At 40.5% G+C, this 18,401-nt stretch overlaps 2 protein-coding genes across 5 annotated transcripts in view; one reads left to right on the forward strand and one right to left on the reverse strand.

Moving 5' to 3' along the window:
* The first annotated feature begins 554 nt into the window (after positions 1-554).
* rmnd5b (required for meiotic nuclear division 5 homolog B) lies at positions 555-7,737 on the forward strand. 2 transcript variants are annotated; one of them, XM_014972341.2, is made up of 10 exons: positions 555-652; positions 2,261-2,432; positions 2,595-2,740; positions 2,819-2,956; positions 4,436-4,536; positions 4,626-4,792; positions 4,985-5,150; positions 5,375-5,477; positions 5,563-5,717; positions 6,804-7,737. In XM_014972341.2, exons 2-10 carry the CDS (start codon positions 2,294-2,296, stop codon positions 6,865-6,867), a joined length of 1,179 nt encoding a protein of 392 aa, XP_014827827.1. In that variant the 5' UTR covers positions 555-652; positions 2,261-2,293; the 3' UTR covers positions 6,868-7,737. The 2 variants fall into 2 exon arrangements, with proteins under 2 accessions (XP_014827827.1, XP_014827828.1); XM_014972342.2 differs by having other exon boundaries at positions 2,598-2,740.
* Positions 7,738-9,557: 1,820 nt separating this feature from the next.
* n4bp3 (NEDD4 binding protein 3) overlaps positions 9,558-18,401 on the reverse strand; it is a 29,531-nt gene continuing 20,687 nt past the window's right edge. For all 3 annotated transcript variants that reach the window (XM_088009704.1, XM_088009703.1, XM_014972339.2), the window contains exons 2-10: positions 17,089-17,369; positions 16,854-17,007; positions 15,683-15,895; positions 15,369-15,490; positions 15,034-15,229; positions 13,715-13,807; positions 13,365-13,616; positions 12,484-12,727; positions 9,558-12,286 (exon numbers count right to left, since the gene is read on the reverse strand). In XM_088009704.1, the coding sequence (XP_087865830.1) occupies positions 11,901-12,286; positions 12,484-12,727; positions 13,365-13,616; positions 13,715-13,807; positions 15,034-15,229; positions 15,369-15,490; positions 15,683-15,895; positions 16,854-17,007; positions 17,089-17,336 (1,908 nt within the window). In that variant the 5' untranslated portion in view covers positions 17,337-17,369 and the 3' untranslated portion in view covers positions 9,558-11,900. The remainder of the gene's footprint in view (positions 12,287-12,483; positions 12,728-13,364; positions 13,617-13,714; positions 13,808-15,033; positions 15,230-15,368; positions 15,491-15,682; positions 15,896-16,853; positions 17,008-17,088; positions 17,370-18,401) is intronic.

Consider the following 18,401-nt stretch of genomic DNA (forward strand, 5'->3'; position numbering starts at 1 on the left):
AAGTTAACCAAACCCCTTATCTATAACTGGTTTACTGCATTGGTTTTTATTTTACAACTGCCCATTATTATAGTTGTGAGCTTTTAGTATTAGTATATGATATCAAAAATTTAGAGGGTCTTTCCAGACATTGCAAAATTCATGTACAGCCCTTTTTACAATACTTCATTACTATTTTGTTTTTATTTTAATACAAAATTAACAATTAAGGTAACAAAAACAGGACTAATATGACAAATACCTGAGCTTTCACAAGAATCAGTCTTGTTTGTATAAGAAACTTGTATAAGACTATTTTATTAATTTACACATAAAGAAATTCAATTAATTTTAATGTATTGGCTGATACCTTTTTCACACCCTCTGCTCAACTTAATAAAGAAAACATGCAGGTAAAGCAAAAAAAATATCTTTACTTGAAGCCTGATGACAACCCCAGTTATGAAATCTGAAGGCAATTGGTAGTTTCAAAGCAAACTTAGCTGCCAGTGAGGATGAAGACCTGGAACAGCTTTTGATGAAAAATAAGACTTTTATTTTGGAATCTGCAGCTAACGCAGAATGCGACGCAGGAAGTTCCGCATTACGACTGCGGATGAAGATAACAGACAAGTGGCTAAGGCTAATGTTTGCTAACTAATTAGCAGGATAGGTGAGTGTTTTCAGCTCAAACTTTGCCTCTCTGTTTATTTGACCTGTTGTAGATGTTTTGGGTGCTGCATCGATGCCAAACGATGAACACCAGCGTGTTGTCATTGTGTTCCCAGGTTGTTTGGGCCTTGTCAGTCGGCAGCAGGCTAACACCGAACACTAGCTGCTCTCCTCTCGTTTGTTTACGTTAGCTCTGCGGCTCGTCATTTTTCCAAGTTATCTCACAAAATGAAAATACAAGGTTCCCAACTTTTGGGACGACACAGACAAGCTATTATAAATATTTCAAACTTCACATGAAATGAGCTACGTTTGTCTTTAAAATGTAATAATCCGTTGGAGCTCTTGTAGCTGGTTAGCCATGAAACAGGTGGACATTTTCTGCACTCTGCTTTTAAGCCGTGAGCTACAGCAAGTATACATCTAACAACGGGTATAGCAGATTTAACTAACACATTTTAATATTTATGTGCTATATCACTAACCATAACAGAAGTCCTAAAGTAGGAAATAAGTTACGTTTTATTTCCTTTTTTGGATGATTTTATTCCTCTCCTTTTTATGGGGATGTTTCGTTAGTAAACAGAAGGCCGCAGGATACTCTGACTCCTTTTAGGAGTGTTCGGGCCCTGTTTGTTGTCAGAACTATACATAGATACTTTACAAGGAAACTATGCAACTATACTTTTAATTTGGGGGACATTGTCTATGAAAAAATTACTTCCATTTTCATCATCACACATAGAGTTTAAGTATTCAAAAGCATAAACAGCAAATTTGCTGCAATATGTTCTCATTCCTGTTTTCTGTTGCTATCTAAAAGTAGCACCCAAAAGAAACAGCTGACATGCCTGAATACTTCCCCGTCCCCACCCCATCTGTTTACTTCTAATTAATTTAATTTACAAATGACTCGTGTCTTAATTTTCCAAAAGCTAACTGATACTAAAAACTACCAAGATTGCATCCTCGAGAATGCCTGTGTTGCTTGATGGTGTGTTCACTGATTGGAGAAAAGATTGGACATTTAGTTTGTGATTGTGACCTACTGATAATAAATCAGGCCAGGTGAAGTTTAAAATGATCTTTTTTTTTCTGGTTTCCAAAAAAAATCTCCTCTGTTAGAAAGATTTTGTAAACAAGACCAATTCATCTGTTTAAATACTGAAAATGTAAAAGTCTTTAATTTTCTGTTCATTGTTTAGATTGTGATTACTGTTGACTACTAAATAGGATAAGTCTTTTTTTCACCAAACAAAAAAAAATCATTACTAAGTTATTTTATTTTAGAAATAATTTGAAATGAAAATGTAACAACATATATATATATTTTTTTAAATATTTCAATTCTCATAACTGTATACATAAAAAAATCTAAATGTTCTTCTTGATATTTAAAATAAGGGGTTTGGGCAATAATAATAATAATGATAATAATAATAACAATGAGAAATGGCAGAAAGGACAAATGAAATGGGAAATGAAAATCAGTACCATCATTTTATATCTAATCATTGATTAATCAGATAGAATTGAGTCTTGTGCTGAAATAAAACCGCCCTCCAGACTTTGGATTAATTTTTTGTGGTCCCGCTCCTCTTAATTTCAGGTCTTTGCCATCGTGTGTGTTCCAGCCTCAACCATGGAACAGTGCGCATGTGTGGAGCGGGAGCTGGAGAAAGTGCTCCACCGCTTCGTAATGTACGGCCACCAGTCTGAGGAGAGGCTAGATGAACTTCTACGCAGTGTCTGTGAGATACGTGCACAACTAGTTGCTTTTGGTGAGGAAAACACGGGTACAAACGGGGGTGAAAACTGTAACTTTGGAAGATGCACTAGTTCCGGCATTTTAAAATTTTGACAGGAAATCCAAATCCGCTTCATCCTTATTCATTGTGTAAGGTGTATACTTGGATTCTGATCTCATTTCTTTTTCTGTCCAGCAGGAGTACAAGATGCAGACCTATCAGTCCTATCCCAGAATATGGCCCAGTGTTGTAAGAATATTAAAGAAACAGTGCAGATGCTGGCATCTCGACATAAAGACATTCATGGCAGTGTGTCAAAAGTTGGCAAAGCCATCGACAGGGTAAGAAGAGAAAATGTTATCCTGTAAGAATAAAAGTTTTGCATGCGTTTGTTTCACTTTTTCGCTACGCCTCTGTAGAATTTTGATGCAGAGATCAGTGCTGTGGTGGCAGAGACGGTGTGGGATACTCCAGAAAGACAGAAATACCTTAGTGAGTCCATTGTGGAGCACTTGTACCGACAAGGGATGCTCAGTGTGGCAGAGGATCTTTGTCAGGTAAGTGAAAATCAGCAAAGTTTAGTCTGTATCGTGGCTTGAAGGTCTTTGAGATGTTTCCTTTGCCAGTTGTCTAATGCAACTCAATTTACACAAAATTCTATGTATACAATTTAGAGAAAACATAATATTCCCATCTGCTAATTGTCACTGGTAGTTATCTTCTTATTTTGTTAAAAAATAAATTGCTTGAGATATTGTCGAAAAAAGAAATACTTAGATTTTTTTTTTTATTAAAAAAGGAGCCTGGTATGGCACTGGTGTGTTGCATTGTGTTATTTTGAGCTTGGATTCCCCATTTCCAGGTCAGGTCACAAGTGAAAATGAATCAAGAAATGTTGCAGTGACAAATCTAGAGACAGTGATGTTGGTAATAGTGCTACTGTAGCTGTGGATCCAGATCTATAATATATATATATATATATATATACACACACACATATAAAATCACAGGTAAAATCACAGGTAAAATTCTAATGTTTTGTTTAACCAGTGCGCTGTGGTTTGCACTGACTCATTGTGTAGCTAAAAATTACTGACATCTAGTGGTTAATTGGAGAAAGATACTGCCAAGCTAAAATCTTGCAATGTATTGCATCTACATTATTTGGCTAATTTACTTTTCATTAAATAAAACAACTCTTTAATATCTTTAATGTTTTTTATTTTCCTTTATTCTGTGGTCATATTTTCTGCCAAAATGTGGTGTATTTTTGTTTTGCCTCTTCATGTTTGTGTTTTATTTTCTTAAGTGTTCAGGCCGTCCTGGTCATTTCACACCTTTTTCGTTTCGTTCTTTGTCAGTTTTGGTTTTTCAAAATGAAATCTTTACCTATTGGGCTGTTTTGAACCAGCCATGTGTTACAAAGGTGCTTTGTAACTACTTTTACAACCAATTAATTGTAGCAATTTCCTAAAATTAGCTCATAATGAACGGTAAGAGTCTGGTTTTGTTATTTAAGTAAATACTGCTTATCATCATTGGAGGTCGTGTCGTTTGGATTTATCATATTTCAGAAGAATTGGCTGTCCTGAACATTGAACAGGATCACAAACAAGCACAGTGTGATATAAAGTCTGAAGAAAATAAAATTCATTTTAGAGTTTTATGTACATTTACCTCCATGATTCATCAAAAAACTTCATCAAATGAAAATCAGCGATTAAGTTAGCAAAGGAATGTTTGCAAGAAGCTTCTTGCTTACTTTTAAAATAAAAACAAAAAGTTGCTCCTTCAGCAAAAACACCTGCTAGTAAAGTGGTGTTGCAACCTTGGCATCATTTCATTGTAACAAATAAGTTAATTGTATTTAGGGAACTATTTTCTGCTGTATTTGCTTACAGCTTTGCCTACATTGCTCCAATTTTAGATACAAAAAAAACATAACCGATGGGATAAAAAAAAAAAAATACAAATAACGTGTTCCTCTGAATTAATAGAGCACAGATGAAATGAAGTACACATTTGTGTTTTTTCAGGAGTCCGGTGTAGTTATTGACATGAGTATGAAGCAGCCTTTCCTGGAACTAAACAGGATCCTCGAAGCTCTGAGGATGCAGGACCTCAGGCCGGCATTAGAGTATGGAAACCACTCAGACACCAAAGTGATTCGCTGCTGCGTTCCGTACTTAACCGCGGCGGTCTCGCTCTCGTGTGCATTTCTTGTAGGTGGGCCGTCTCAAATCGCCAGCGTCTTCTTGAACTGAACAGCAGCTTAGAGTTCAAGTTGCACCGTTTGTACTTCATAAGTTTGCTCAGTGGAGGAATCGGCAACCAGATGGACGCCCTGCAGTACGCCAGGCACTTCCAGCCATTCGCATCCCAACACCAGAGAGGTCAGCAGCTGGATGAGATTATGCAAGATGAGCTTTTGCCAGATGTTGATTTACCTTTTATGTAAACAGCTGAAAGTAGCTTTGAAAAACTTAATTTAGACTTCGGTAGCTATTTTTTTAATATACTCTGTAGAAATAAGGTTGCATTTTGGAATTAATGTTTTTGTAATGCTGTCCTCCATTCATTTGCAGATATTCAGATCTTGATGGGCAGCCTGGTCTATCTACGTCACGGCATTGAAAACTCTCCGTATCGCAGCCTGTTGGAGACAAATCAGTGGGCTGAGATCTGTAACATCTTTACCAGAGATGCCTGTGCTCTACTGGGCCTCTCTGTAGAGTCTCCACTAAGTGTTAGGTGAGTAGGAGATGGGTTGTATGATACACACAGATCCACTTTTTCCTCCTTCTTACTAATTAAGAGCAGCCCTAGAAAGGCAGTGCAACAATGAGTTTTTGGCTTAATCTTTTGTTTTTGCTCTAACTCCATTTAGAGTGACGGTAAAAGCAGCTAGTGTTTTATAACTACACAGTCCGATTAAAAATGCATTTCTGAGACATTGCCAATATTTTTCGTTTTAGTTTTGCGTCAGGATGCATGGCCTTACCGGTGCTGATGAACATCAAGCAGGTGATCGAACAGAGACAATGCAGCGGAGTGTGGACGCACAAAGACGAGCTCCCTGTAAGTCACATTTTAACTTGATTCATCGCCATGCCTTTATCCTGAGTGGGCTATCGGTTATTTCTCTTTCTCTCTCCACATGAAGATTGAAATTGACCTGGGTAAGAAGTGCTGGTACCACTCTGTGTTCGCCTGCCCCATCCTTCGGCAGCAGACCTCGGAGAGCAATCCCCCCATGAAGCTCATCTGTGGCCATGTCATCTCCAGAGATGCACTCAACAAACTCACCAATGCTGGGAAGTGAGTCGAAATGAAGCGTTGAACCACTTTGGCTTGTTCTACGTTTTCTCGCTTTGCAGCGTCAGCCTTTAATGTATTTAATTTCTTGGAATAGACCAAAACAACGTAATGCGTAATTAGAAGAAATATGTTTAGTAGTTCTTTATTCAAAAACAGAAAAGTGTTGCATAAATTTATATTCTGCTGTCGTTAATCAGAACTTTGCAGAATAACTCTTTGCTTCAAGTGTTTCTCTTTACCAGCTTTACATGCTAACAAACTCCTTTGTCAAATAGCTGAAGCTTATTCAGATTGTATTTAGGTCTGGAAATTGGCTGAATTTTTCTAACATGTAGAAGTGATTTGACCTAAATCATTCCATAGTGGTTTAATGTTGACTTGCTGGAAGGTGAGTTCTTGCCACTGTTTCAAGACTTTTGCAGACTCTTGTTGGGTTTTGTTGCTCCGACCTTCTCTTAACACAAGCTTTCCTTTTGCCGTTCTTCCACAAAGTCCACATTTTTCCGAGTTTATCCTTTCTAACCCCTCCGACAGCTAAGGTGGGCATCATGGAGTCTTTGCTGGTTTATTTTAACGCTCTGCTTTCTCACTCAGTCAGTTTAGATGGACGACTCTGTCCAGAGTTTCCATTTTCAGATGATTTGTTGAACGACCCTTTGGTTGGATGTTCAAAGCTTTAGAAATTATTTTATCACATAAACTTGCTTTAAACCCTTTAACCCTGACCGTTTTGCTGTGTTCTTCATGATGCTGTTTGTTCATTAATATTTCCACCAAACATCTATTCTCAGCATGAAAACAGTTGCTTTCATGCTGAGACCACAACTTGACCACGTTTACTTTTTAAATTGACCTGAGAATTGCTGTAACTTTATCTTTCTGCCTCACAACTATGCGCTACTTTGAGTTGGCGTATAGTGGACAATTTCATCAGTATGCAATGAATCCAGAGTTTGTAATGAGTCAAAATGTCTGAAAGTTCACTGGGATGTGAAATATTTCTGCAGCGCACTCTGACTTGCTTGAAAAGATGAAGTTGATCACTGAGCGTTGCTAATTAAACATGCTGCTGTTCTCGCCCTGCAGGTTGAAATGCCCTTACTGCCCCATGGAGCAGAACCCGTCACATGCCAAGCAGATCTACTTTTGATACCATACACTCTCCTCGTCAAGGATGAAGTTACCTGGAGCTCTCTGAATGTCCAGGACCCTTTGCTCTGGCCCCTGTCCTCTATCCCTGGCCTCTCGGCCTGTTTATTGTAAAAGCATTAAGGTTTTACCCCAGTGCTCCTCCGGACGGCCTCGGCAGTCCCGTAACCCAACTCGGACCCTCTGACTTTGCATAGCATTCAAGTCCTGCACGGTTGGTTGAACGAAAGCTTGTAGTAGAGTGAAGAGTCGATCGGGTCGTCTTCATGAAGAAGAGCCTCCGAAAAGATCATAGAAATTCATTTACAAATGCCTGCAGAGTAATAGGCTTATCATATGTATTACTTTCTGTTGTTTAATTTTTTTTTCTTTGCTTTTTTGACTTTTGGGTTGAACAAGTTGGGGTTTTTTTTCTTTTTATTTGAAAGCAGAGGGATAATTATAAATTTGTTTAGTGTTTTGAGTAAATGGTATAGGTAGGCAGAGTCTGCTTTCAGGACGGCGATAAGCTTGTATTACTTAAGAGATAACCCACAGAGTAGCAAACTCCACTGAACGCTGACAACATCCTGGTTAAGGGGGAGTACAAGTGTGGCGATCTCCCTTTAATTGAACTCTTGATTGTGGCTCCTCCATGTTGTACTAAAGGCTTGAAAGCCACTGATGATTGATGAGTAAAAACGACAAATTCCTCAGCGGTTGGAACAGCTTTCTTTTTCTTTTTTCTTGTTCTGTTTTTGTTTCCTTCTGTGACTGACTGCACCAGCAAGATTTTTTCCTCATTCTAGAAGCCATTTGTCTTGTCCTGTGTGTGTATTTAACAAAAGTGACAAAAAAGCAAACAAAAAATATACAGTGTACTACTGTGAAATGTGTTCTGCTCCTATTTTTCCTTCACCACCACCTCATATGAAGTAGTTACCTTGCACAGCGACACACTTAATCGGCACGATTGCGCGACGTTAAAGATGATAGTGACTCAAAAGCCTACTCCACTCGTGCCATCGCTTCAGTCTGTGTATCCTAAGCTAGCACGCCATGTGATTTGGAGATGTAAATTGGTGTGATGGTAGCCTTATAGTATGACTTGCAGTGACTGTGGGCTTGTGAAGTTTTACTTGTGGTGGGTGGGTAAGTCTTCTTGTGGGTCATTGTGGCAGTTGTTTCATATATAAATATATATATATATATATATATATATATATATATATATATATATATATATATATATATATATATATATATATATATATATACACTCAAAAATGCCTCTGTTTGAGTCGGGAAAGTGGCAGTAAGATCTTCACAGTTCCTCAGGGTTCATGTTAGTAACTCATACCACACTTTACATTTAGTATTTAAAAAGAAAAGTGCATTTATATAAGGAGACATGTATTACATTTGACACAGTCGAAGCGAACGGTTTGGCTGTGGGAGTTCCTGGAGTTTGTACATACTCTGTGTTTCATGCGTCAGGTTGAACTTGGAGGAGGTGTGAAGGCGGCTGGATGCTCAGCGCAGTTTGTGCAGAGCTGACGCAGGTTCCCCGGACATGTATGGTGATGTCACCTCACGTTCCCGTGAGGCAAGTTTCTTCAGCAAACTAATGCACCAGCATCGCTTCCCCCCTACCCAGCCCCACCCCACACCGATGGTGCACCGTTAATCTCCGTTTCAGAAACAACTTTATATCCTGTTTTTTTTTTTTATTTTATTCCCTCACTTGGTTGACAGTCGTTCACCGCTTCTCTCAGTCTCCCTCCGGACAGAATGCGAGCGTGTTGTGTACTCCTTATCCTCTTAATTTTTTTGCTAAATGTTTTTGCATTTCCTGCTTTTGTGTGTTATGCAACTTTTACTGTACATATTTATCCGCTAACATGTTTCATATATTTGCATCTGATATTCAAAAATAATAATAATAAAAAAATATACTCCAGTCAGTTTTGTAGGACTGCTTCTACGGTGAAATACCATAAACATTAATTTGTCTTTTATCGCCACTCGGTGGCGCTGGTGCTGCATTTTCACATCTAGCTAAAAAAAAAAAAAACTGTCTTGAAATTTGAGAATTTTTGGACCGTCAGCCGGAGCAGAACTACGTTTTTGCTGATGAGAAATATTCCCACAGATCTGACCATCATTTTAAGTTTTTGGATAAACAGCAGCGACGGAGTCCAGCACAGCAACACTCCCACAGAGTGGAAAACATGCGAGATAAGAGTCTTTTCTCATCCCACTTCAGTAAATCACTCAGCCTCTCTGGAGCTGTGCAGTTATAATAATCCCCAGTTTATATAATGCTTTAAATGCCGGGCTAAGGGCCACGTGAGTCAGCGGAGCTTGTATCTGTTCAGATTACGACCCTGCATAAAACAAACCTGCATTACCAACTCGCCCATGCTCTCTTGTGCTATTTTTTTATTTCTTGTGCTATCCACAACACATTTGGATTAGGAATAAAGTCTTAAAACTGTTGTTTCTCGCATGATTTTTGTGGTGTTAGGCTCTTAATTTGCATGGGATTTCCGTTTCAGCTGACCTTCCACCTCTTTCTACCAAAAGATGCTACGCGAGAAGACATTATCCAAGATTTGGCGTCTTAAAACTTGAATTAATCCAAAATACCAAAGATACTCGATAGAATTGGAGGCCCTTGATTCTTTAACCAGAATGAATGCAAAACAAAGATTTGTTTATTCTGTACAGTTTTAATTCCAGTAATTTGACAAGTCACAGTATATTCAAAGATTAACAGAGAGCTGGCTTGTGATTATTTATAGTTAAGAAAGAATACAACTTTTTTTTTTTTTACGTCAGTCATGCACTTGGGAGGACTAATTTAGCCTTTATTTACAGCTAGCGGTTGCTTTTTACTGCAATCAAACAATGTGGAAGTTGACAGATTTCACAGTTTTAAGACAACAGTCTCTTTGGAGTACAACTACAGAAGGTGAATCGAACTGAAAGTGCAGGTATGTACAAAATTTGTGTGTCTCACCTGAAAGGAGACCCAACGAGGTTGAAATATGTTCAAGAGATGTGCACCAGACGGATATGTGGGGGGGGTTCTGCACCAAAACCAGAAAAGCAGCGTTTTTACATGAACTCAGCTGAAAGACGAGTGCAGTGATGTTTCTGTTCTGCAAACATTAATCAGGCCCCAGAATCATAAGTGGAAATGCGCCCATGAGAGTTTCGTGTCCAATTTCCGTTCTCTGGGTTTTGCAAACCTTTGACCGCAACTAAAAATTTGACTGTTTCAGTTTATGTGAAGAGCCATAACTGAATTGGCGTTGAAAATATTTCTTCCGTGCCTTCCTGCCGTAAGCGACCCTAATTTATACCAGCAGGTAAAGTCCTTCTGCCTGGGTTTTTAGTAATTTAATCATTGGCTTTACCATCTTTAATCCGGACTTTCACTTTACCAGTTTGTTGTGTCATAAATACAAAGCAATAAAACCCAGTCTAATGCATTAGAACCCCTTGAAGGATTCATGTAAGTTATTCTGTTTTTGGAAAGTTTAGATTTTCAACCCCGTATTTGGAAAACTTACAGAAAAGTTTCTCACCAACTCTGACCTCAAAATCCAACATGGTTGCCTTGAATATAAACCTATTGAGATCCATAGTAACAACATGCTTATTAACCCATGACAACTCTCTCGCACACGTTGCACAGTTGGACTTTTGTAATGGTTTTCTCCACTGTGTCCAGGCCAGAGATCAGTGTGCTTGAAAAAACAAAAAAGGTTCCAACTAGCTCTACATCACTGTCATGTAATTCATTCATGTATTTGTTGTTTGCAGATGAGTAGGCTGGGGATTTCTTGAGTTCATCTAAATAAAGCCACAGTTTAAAAACCCACACACGCCTACTTCATTCTGAGGTTTTTAAAGGCAGCCAAGTTTTCTAAAGCAACATATTGAGCCTTCATGGTATCTGGTGAAGATGTGCTTATGGTCAACTGTCTCCTCTGTGAGTTGAACAAAAACGTTCCCATGGTGGGAATAACCTAACGTGGCAGATGGGCTCCTTTTCCTTTCTGAAAAGTTGGGTGTAAAGCAACAAAAGCTGCAGAAGTAGGAGCAGCAAAAATGCTCCTTTATTAAACGATTTTGATCCTAAAAGTAGTCAACTATAAACCTTCTTCACTCAGTAACAACATCCACAGCAAAGAGTGAACTATCTAGTTTCCAACCAGCCAGTGAAGCTGATTCCAGTCAACAGCTAGTTGCTTGTTGGGTCACTATTTGAATGCTTTGGTTATCGTCACCAATAAGATCATTTTGAACGAGTCTCAGGCAGCGCTTTTACAGTTTGCAGTTATTCTGCTGAGGATAAACGTGGCACAACAGACGAGCGTCGGCGTGAAAACGTCCAGAAGGATGTGATCGTTCCCGGACTCTCACAGGAAAAGGGCAATATAATACAATCAAGGTGCAGAAGCAGTGCGGGGGTCAGATGGGAATCTAGGAAGCTCTTTTTTTGTACCACAAAAGCACATGAGAAATTATATAATAGGTACCCATTTCAAGATTGTCAGTCAGAAGTTTCACATTGACGTTTTTTTTTTCTTTGTTCTGACTGAGCTGTTTTTGTTTTAAGATTTTTTTCATTCCCAAATTTCACAATTTACAAGCTTTGTTTAGGTAAATCAACACATAATTTGTACTTTTTTTTTTTTTAAAGTGTCTCCAATGATGGTCAAAGGTTTAGCACAGTTTAATTACTATTATTATTTATGTCAACCTTTTTTTTTAATTTTTTTAGGTCTACTACTTCTGACTTTATATTTTTTTAATCTTGATTAAATGGTACCACAACTAATCCAGCAGCACATCCTTTCATCCTTTTCAGAGATTTAGTAAGTTGTGTAGGATTTTGATTTGGGAAATAATTTTTTTTTAAAATAATCTCTAAGTTTGTGTATTTTGTGTCTCTTTTTTTTTTTTTTCCCCAGGCAGACTTGCTCTTGCGTAGGTCCATGCTTTCGGAGAAAACAGTTTGCATTGCAAACAAGTGTGTCACATTCAAATTTCAGACGATTCAATCCTGTCTATCCACGGCAGACTCGAGGAAGGCGTGTCTTCTTGTTTTCCTGCTGCTCTGTCAGCTGTCGGCTCCTTCGCCTCCTTCTCAGTTGTCCCGTCTCTGCTTCCTCCTCCTCCGCCGCCTCCCCTTCCTTCCCGCGCCCCGCCCGCCCTCAGCTGCTGAAGCTCCCTCTCCAGGGCTTCGTTGCGGTGATACATCTCCAAGTAGCTGGCCTGCAGCTCCTTCTGGTAGCGGATGACCTTGTCTTTCTCCGTCTGCCACGTGTTCCTCTCCTCCTCGAAGGCCGTGGCCTGGGCCTCGCTCTGACGTCGCTCCAGCAGCAGCTCCGCTCGCAGACGCTCTTCTGTGGGACCCCCAGAGCTGCCTGCGAAAGAAAAAGTTCAAGTGGATTCAGCTGGAGTCCCCAAAAAAAAAAAAAAAAAAAAAAAAAAAAAACCATGAATGGAAGATTACGAAAGACACCAGCTTCTGGTAAATGCTCACAGCTCTGTACTCCTGACCTGGTTACACAGCTATAACCCGATTTTGGATCTAAAATTGGAAACACGAAGCCACAGATACCCGCTGATGGAGTCTCTTCGGCTCCTTTTCTGCTTTCTCCGGCGGAGGAACACCTGCCGCGCTGCGTCCCCTGCAGGATGATGTTCAGAGCGTCTATCTGGGCCTCCCTGTTGCGCAGCTCCGTCCGGGTTTCCCTCAGCTGCGTCTTCAGCTTGAAGATCTCGCTCAGCTTCTGGGTCACTTCTGCCTGGGAGTCCCTCACCTGCTGCTTCAGCAACGAGATCTCCCCTGACTTCTGACAAACCTGAGAAAGACAACAACATGACAAGTAAAATCATTGTTGAAAACTCTATAGGATTTTGACGTTTCTTTTTTGTTTTTTTAGAAAAAAAATAAAAGAGAGAAAGATTCAGAGTTGCACTGCAAAACCACACAATCTTACCAAGTATTTTTGGCCTAAGTTTCTGGTGCAAATATTTTAGTACACTTAGAAAAAAAGACAAGACTAACTAAGCTTATTTTAAGTCAATTACTCCTTAATATTGATGGGAAAAGTACCAGTTGTAACTTAAATAGCGGAACAAGACATTTTAGCTTATGATATGGGAAAAATGTCATGTTCCACTGGCAGATTATTTTACTTTTTCATCAGTGTTAAGGTATTACTGATTTAAAACAAGCTTGCTGAAAAATTAGTTTGTCTTATTTCAAGATTACTAAGATATTTGAACTAGAAACTAGTTTAAAAAATACATTTTGTGGTATATATTGCATTCCAGTGCAAAGTATTGAAAAGATGCATGATTTTCAAAAGTTTTTTCACCACAAAAAGAAAAAAAAAATCTGAAAAGTGTGGCATGCACCCTGGACATATCCCCCCACCCCCCAATGTGTAACATGGTGGTTGAAAGCGTCGCTCCTTTCGCCTGAACTCTTCTCACCTCCCACCGCGTCTCCTCCAGAGTCGGACTGGTCGCCTTTGGCGCGGCCGTGGCGTCCCGGCTCACGTCCTGCTTCAGGCCGTCGAGCTCCTCCTGCAGGCGGTTCTTCTCCTGCTGGGCCCTGAACAGCTCCAACTGCATGCTGCGCTGGGAGCGCTGGGCGTGCTGCGAGACCTGACGTAGCTTGGCGGCGTACAGGCGCTTCAGCTCCTCCACCTCCTTCTCCCACAGACGCTGCTTCCCTTCGAACACCTGCAGGTGGCGAGCAGATGGGGTCAGCGCGGACGGAAAATAAAAATAAAAATGTTTTTAAAAAATGAAGTGGCGTTCAGATCGAAAATGAGATTCACCTGAGCGATGGCGCCCTCGCTCTCGTCCAGGTTCCTCCTCATCTGTTTCAGTTCGTGTTCTTTTTCCACCAGGCGCTCCTCCAGATCCCGCACCTGGAAGACGCAGCGGCGCCAATAACTTACAGAGGTTGGCAAAAGTAAATACACCCCTAGAACCTTTCCTTATTTTGTCATGTTACTACAACAAACTTCTGTGTCTCAAAAAAAAAAAAAAGGACCATATGTGTGAAAATCTGACATTTTCACGCATTTCTTTTTTGCAAACTACGTCAGAGTAGATGAAGATCATCTGTGAACATTAACTTTCAGGTCTTCATACAGATTCTGGATTTATTCACTCTAAGACATGAACAAGCTTCGATTGTACAGTCGGACGGGGAAGCTCTGTACCATGCAGACCTCTAAGAGGTTTTCTTTCAGGACTTGCTCTATATTTGACCTCCCTCATCTGAAGAAAAGCTTCCCCACAAACCCAGCAGCCATCACCACGTCTCAGGGTACGGAAACATTTGTTCAAGCTTTGCTTTTCCACCAGATGTGTTTTGCACGAAGGAGAAAAGTTGTGTTTTTACACCGTTTGTGGTAGAATGACCTATTTTTCTGTTCACAATGGCTTTTTTTTTTTTTTTTTTTTTGCCACTTTTCCAGAAAGGACAGATTTGAGGAGTTACTAATAGTTACCACATGATGTCCCTTGGCTGCGTATGCGATTAATCCTCTCATTCACAAGTCATGTCACGATTGAAGTTGTGCTGTACTTTTCCTATTTTCCAACGACCGGACTGAACAGTTCTGCTGAAGACGTGCAAAGCTTGTTTTTATAACCAAAGCTTAGCATTGAACACGACTTTCTCTCTGACCTGTTTGTTCTCTAATGTTGGCTAATTCACCTCAGAGATCTTCACCAAATCGCAGTTGAACTGAGATTAAATTACACTGCTTCAGAAACTCCAGGAATTATTTTATTTTGGATTTATCAGATTAAAGGTGGGTAAATACCTGAGCATGCCACACTTTTCAGGCTTATATTTATGAAAAGAATCCGTAAAAATCATTTTCCTTTCACTTCACAATCTATAAAATAAATTACAGCAGCTCAGGAGGTAGGGGTTCGTTCTGTAAGCGGGGCGGCTTACAGGCGGCTGTGGCTACAATGTAGCTAACCACCAGCAGCGTGTGAATGGGTGAATGTAGTGTAAAGTGCTTTAGAGGCCTCTGATTTGATAAAGCACTACAGGTCATTTGTCTTAAACGTTGGTGGCTTTACCACGAAGCAAAAGTTTCAAATCAGTCATTAAGTTGGGCTCATTATCCCTTACCACGTCCTCCACCGAGAGGGACAGCGTCCATTCATAAGGAGGCGGAGCCTCGCTGCCGTAGGGGGTCAGGCGGTTCAGGGTGGCCATGCTTCGGCATGCTACCTCCCCCATAGCCACGCCCCCCGACCCGGTGGCCTTCAGGCCCTGAGAGGTCCGATCCAACGAGCCGATGGTGTTGATGTGGCCCATGGAAGCGCTGGGGAAAGGAGAGGAAACCACAGAAGCTGTTAAAATCTCGTTACTTTTCACGATCCACACAGTCAGGAAAAACAACGAAAAACCACATCTGTGGAACTCAAAGATCAGCGGAGAAGACATTGGATGTAGCGGCCGACCTGATGTGAGACAGATGTGGACGGAACGGAGGGCGGTACGGCGGCAGACTGCTCATGGAGTTATGGCCCGAGTCTGACAGGTTGTCATCCTCGTGGCTCATCACTTGCACCGAGGAGACGGCCTGCAAAGTCAGAATTTATATGGTGGTTCAGCTTATGTGGAGCGTGATTGCAGCCTTTGACGGAAATGCTTGAAAATAAAAAGGTAATCCGTGGCGCAACATGCCTGGATCATGCATCTAACGAGTGATTAATTCGGCAAATTTCTAGCTAACGACAGAAGACGCTAAGCTAATAAAGCCGGATCAGGATACCTTGTTACCACATGATGTCGGTCCTCCATGACGGGAGGGAGAGGAAGATGAAGATGAGGTGGAGACGGTCTTGGAGATGTGGCCGTACGCTCTGTGCAGTCCATTAGAAAGGCCGTGATCCATGTCCTCCGACTTGGAGGAGGGGTAGAGGTTTTGCATGGAGCTGAAGTTTTTAGGGGTGACGGGTTTGAATGCAGAAGACCTGAACCGAACCTAAGAAAAAATGGCAAACAAAGGTACAAAGAGGCGTAAGCAGCAATGATAGCTGGGTTACGTAACATGAGTCGCAATGTTCTGATGAAATCAATGCTACTACACCCTCTGTGTTTTCAGCATTGATCAATTTACCCTAACCCTAAAAAAGAAGAAGAGAGATCTGATCACCGCAATAAATTCAGAGCACTTGCAAGTGGCGGATTTTTCAATCGGTGCTGCTGAGGTGGATCACATCTGCGACTGATTTATGCTCCTAAAAGGATTCGAGGGTGTTGCATCATACTGCAGGAAATATATGAAAGTGTTGCTAATCAATTTACCACGACCCCAAGGAGCCTTTTCACTGGCTGTGAATCATTTGTACAAAGAGTACTTGTAGTAAAACTGATAACTTGTATTACTAATCTAATAACGCATACGTTTTCCAGAAAACAGTTTAATACGGTACCTTGCTGAAGTAATTTCATGCCTTGAGTATGTTTACATGTTGTCCCACTGCAACTGTAAGCTGCAGTGTGATTTATTAGTATTTTATGTGATCGATAAAGATGAAGAAAAATGTTACTTTTTTATTTTTTTACAAATGAAAATGTATAACGCTTATGTTCAGTCCCCCTTAATAAAATACCTCTAAATACTATCCTGGGGATAACATGGCCTAGTTAAAGTCTGGATCTAAATCTAACTAGATCTAATTAAAAATAATTATTCTGAAATAAAAAAACCCTGACCAACATATTCTACTTTGATTTGATCATTGATTTGATCATTGATTAGAGATATGGCCGTATTGATTTGAAACATTTTGTGTTTCTATGGGAAGTGTTTGTTGCGGTAATTCTACAAAACGTGGAAAAAGTTCTAGGTTTTCCATGATGTAGCACAACTGATGCTCATGTAAAGACATTCTTTTTTATTTTTTTTAAATATACAGCGTAAATTCTCGTACATTCACCTTTTCGTACTTGCCCCCGCTCGGCAGTGAGCTTTTAGTCAGGTCTATTTCAGTGCCATCTTTACTGTAGACTTTGGCGAAAACGTCATCCTCCACCAGGCCTCCGATGACGTCCCTCTTGCCGTCGCCGCTCGGCCCCGCTTTGGGCTCTTTTCTGTTGGGAAGCGCAGGAAGTCAGGCGACATCTCAACGAAACGTCCCGCAGAGGTACCTGCTGCTCTGCGGCAGAACCCACCTGGTGATGTTGAGGTAGTTCAGTAGCTCTCTCTGGGTCAGGCCTTTCTTCAGCAGGCCGTTGGTTTGTCTAGGTCTCACCTGAGGCACCGCGCGGTTACCTTTAGTCGGCGACACATCCGGCTTCTCCACCAGGCTCCCTACGCTTCCCATGCCGCAGAGTGAGGAGAGGGGGGAGGTGGGGAAAGGGCTGCGGAAGTTTTGGGTGGGACCACGCGTCACGGGAAGAGTTTGGACCGAGGTTGCCATTGATTACGAGAGGCTGAGGGGAGGTAAAGAGACCTGTGAAAGGAAGATAAAAACAGGTCGATCACAAGAGTAGGTGGGACTGGCAAAGGTGAACAATTGGACCTTGACGATGTCTTGGTTCAAAGATAGCATCATGAACCTCCTGCCGAGGCATGCTTGGCTTCTTTGGAAACAAATTACATGCCTCGAGTTTGATGATTCAGAACATTACAGAGCTACAGTAGAAGATTATAATCAGTAAAGGAGAGACAAACAGAAATCTGTTTGGGAAAGAGCTTCTCAGACAAAACTACGAACCTGTTATTAGATTCTGAAATGTTCTCAGCCAGAGATTGAAATCGCTCAATTTTCCCCTCGATTGCCTTCAACTTAGTTCGATCAGCAGATCAAATACTTAGAATTCAGGAAATTTCCAGTTCATGCCGATGCATAAATTGAAGAGCAATCTGCATTTCCAGTTTATGAACACACAAATAATGGAATTAAGACATAACCTTAAAGATATGATCTTATAATCCAATATGGCTGCCACGTGTTATTTGGACTTACTTTACGAAATCAATCTAGCAGACATTATCGTGCAAAAATCTTTTTGTGAACATGCTTCATGTCCAAATTCAGACAAATATTTCTTGGCTTGCTAATCACTAAGTCACTAAGCTCACAGTTTTTCTTTGTCTTGCACCATGAAAACTGTTGGATTAGTTTCTACTAAAGATGGCAAATCTCTACAGTCATCTTTTCCTCTTTCCAAACTGTTGCTCACCTTTGCTTTTGTGCAGACAGTTGTCAAACCAGCACACGAGCCCTGAGCATGAAGCTGCAGATCCCTGATAAGGACGTAGCAGCCTACAACAACAATGGCACTTTTTCAGTGTTTCTTTTTGGAGCCTGTATGTTTTTGCTTGGCACTGTTACCATTGAGCTTTAGCGATGGACACACAAAAAAAAAGATTAAAATATAAGAGATTTGAAGAAAATGTTGAGAAAAATGTGAGTTACAACTTTCTGTGGAGAATAATTAGCAATGTTCAAGGTGTGTCCCATGAAATGTCCCTTCAATGG

The sequence above is a fragment of the Poecilia mexicana genome, unplaced genomic scaffold (genome assembly GCF_051168715.1).
Source record: "Poecilia mexicana isolate PSO_F unplaced genomic scaffold, ASM5116871v1 scaffold_10, whole genome shotgun sequence".
NCBI classification, from domain to species: domain Eukaryota; kingdom Metazoa; phylum Chordata; class Actinopteri; order Cyprinodontiformes; family Poeciliidae; genus Poecilia; species Poecilia mexicana.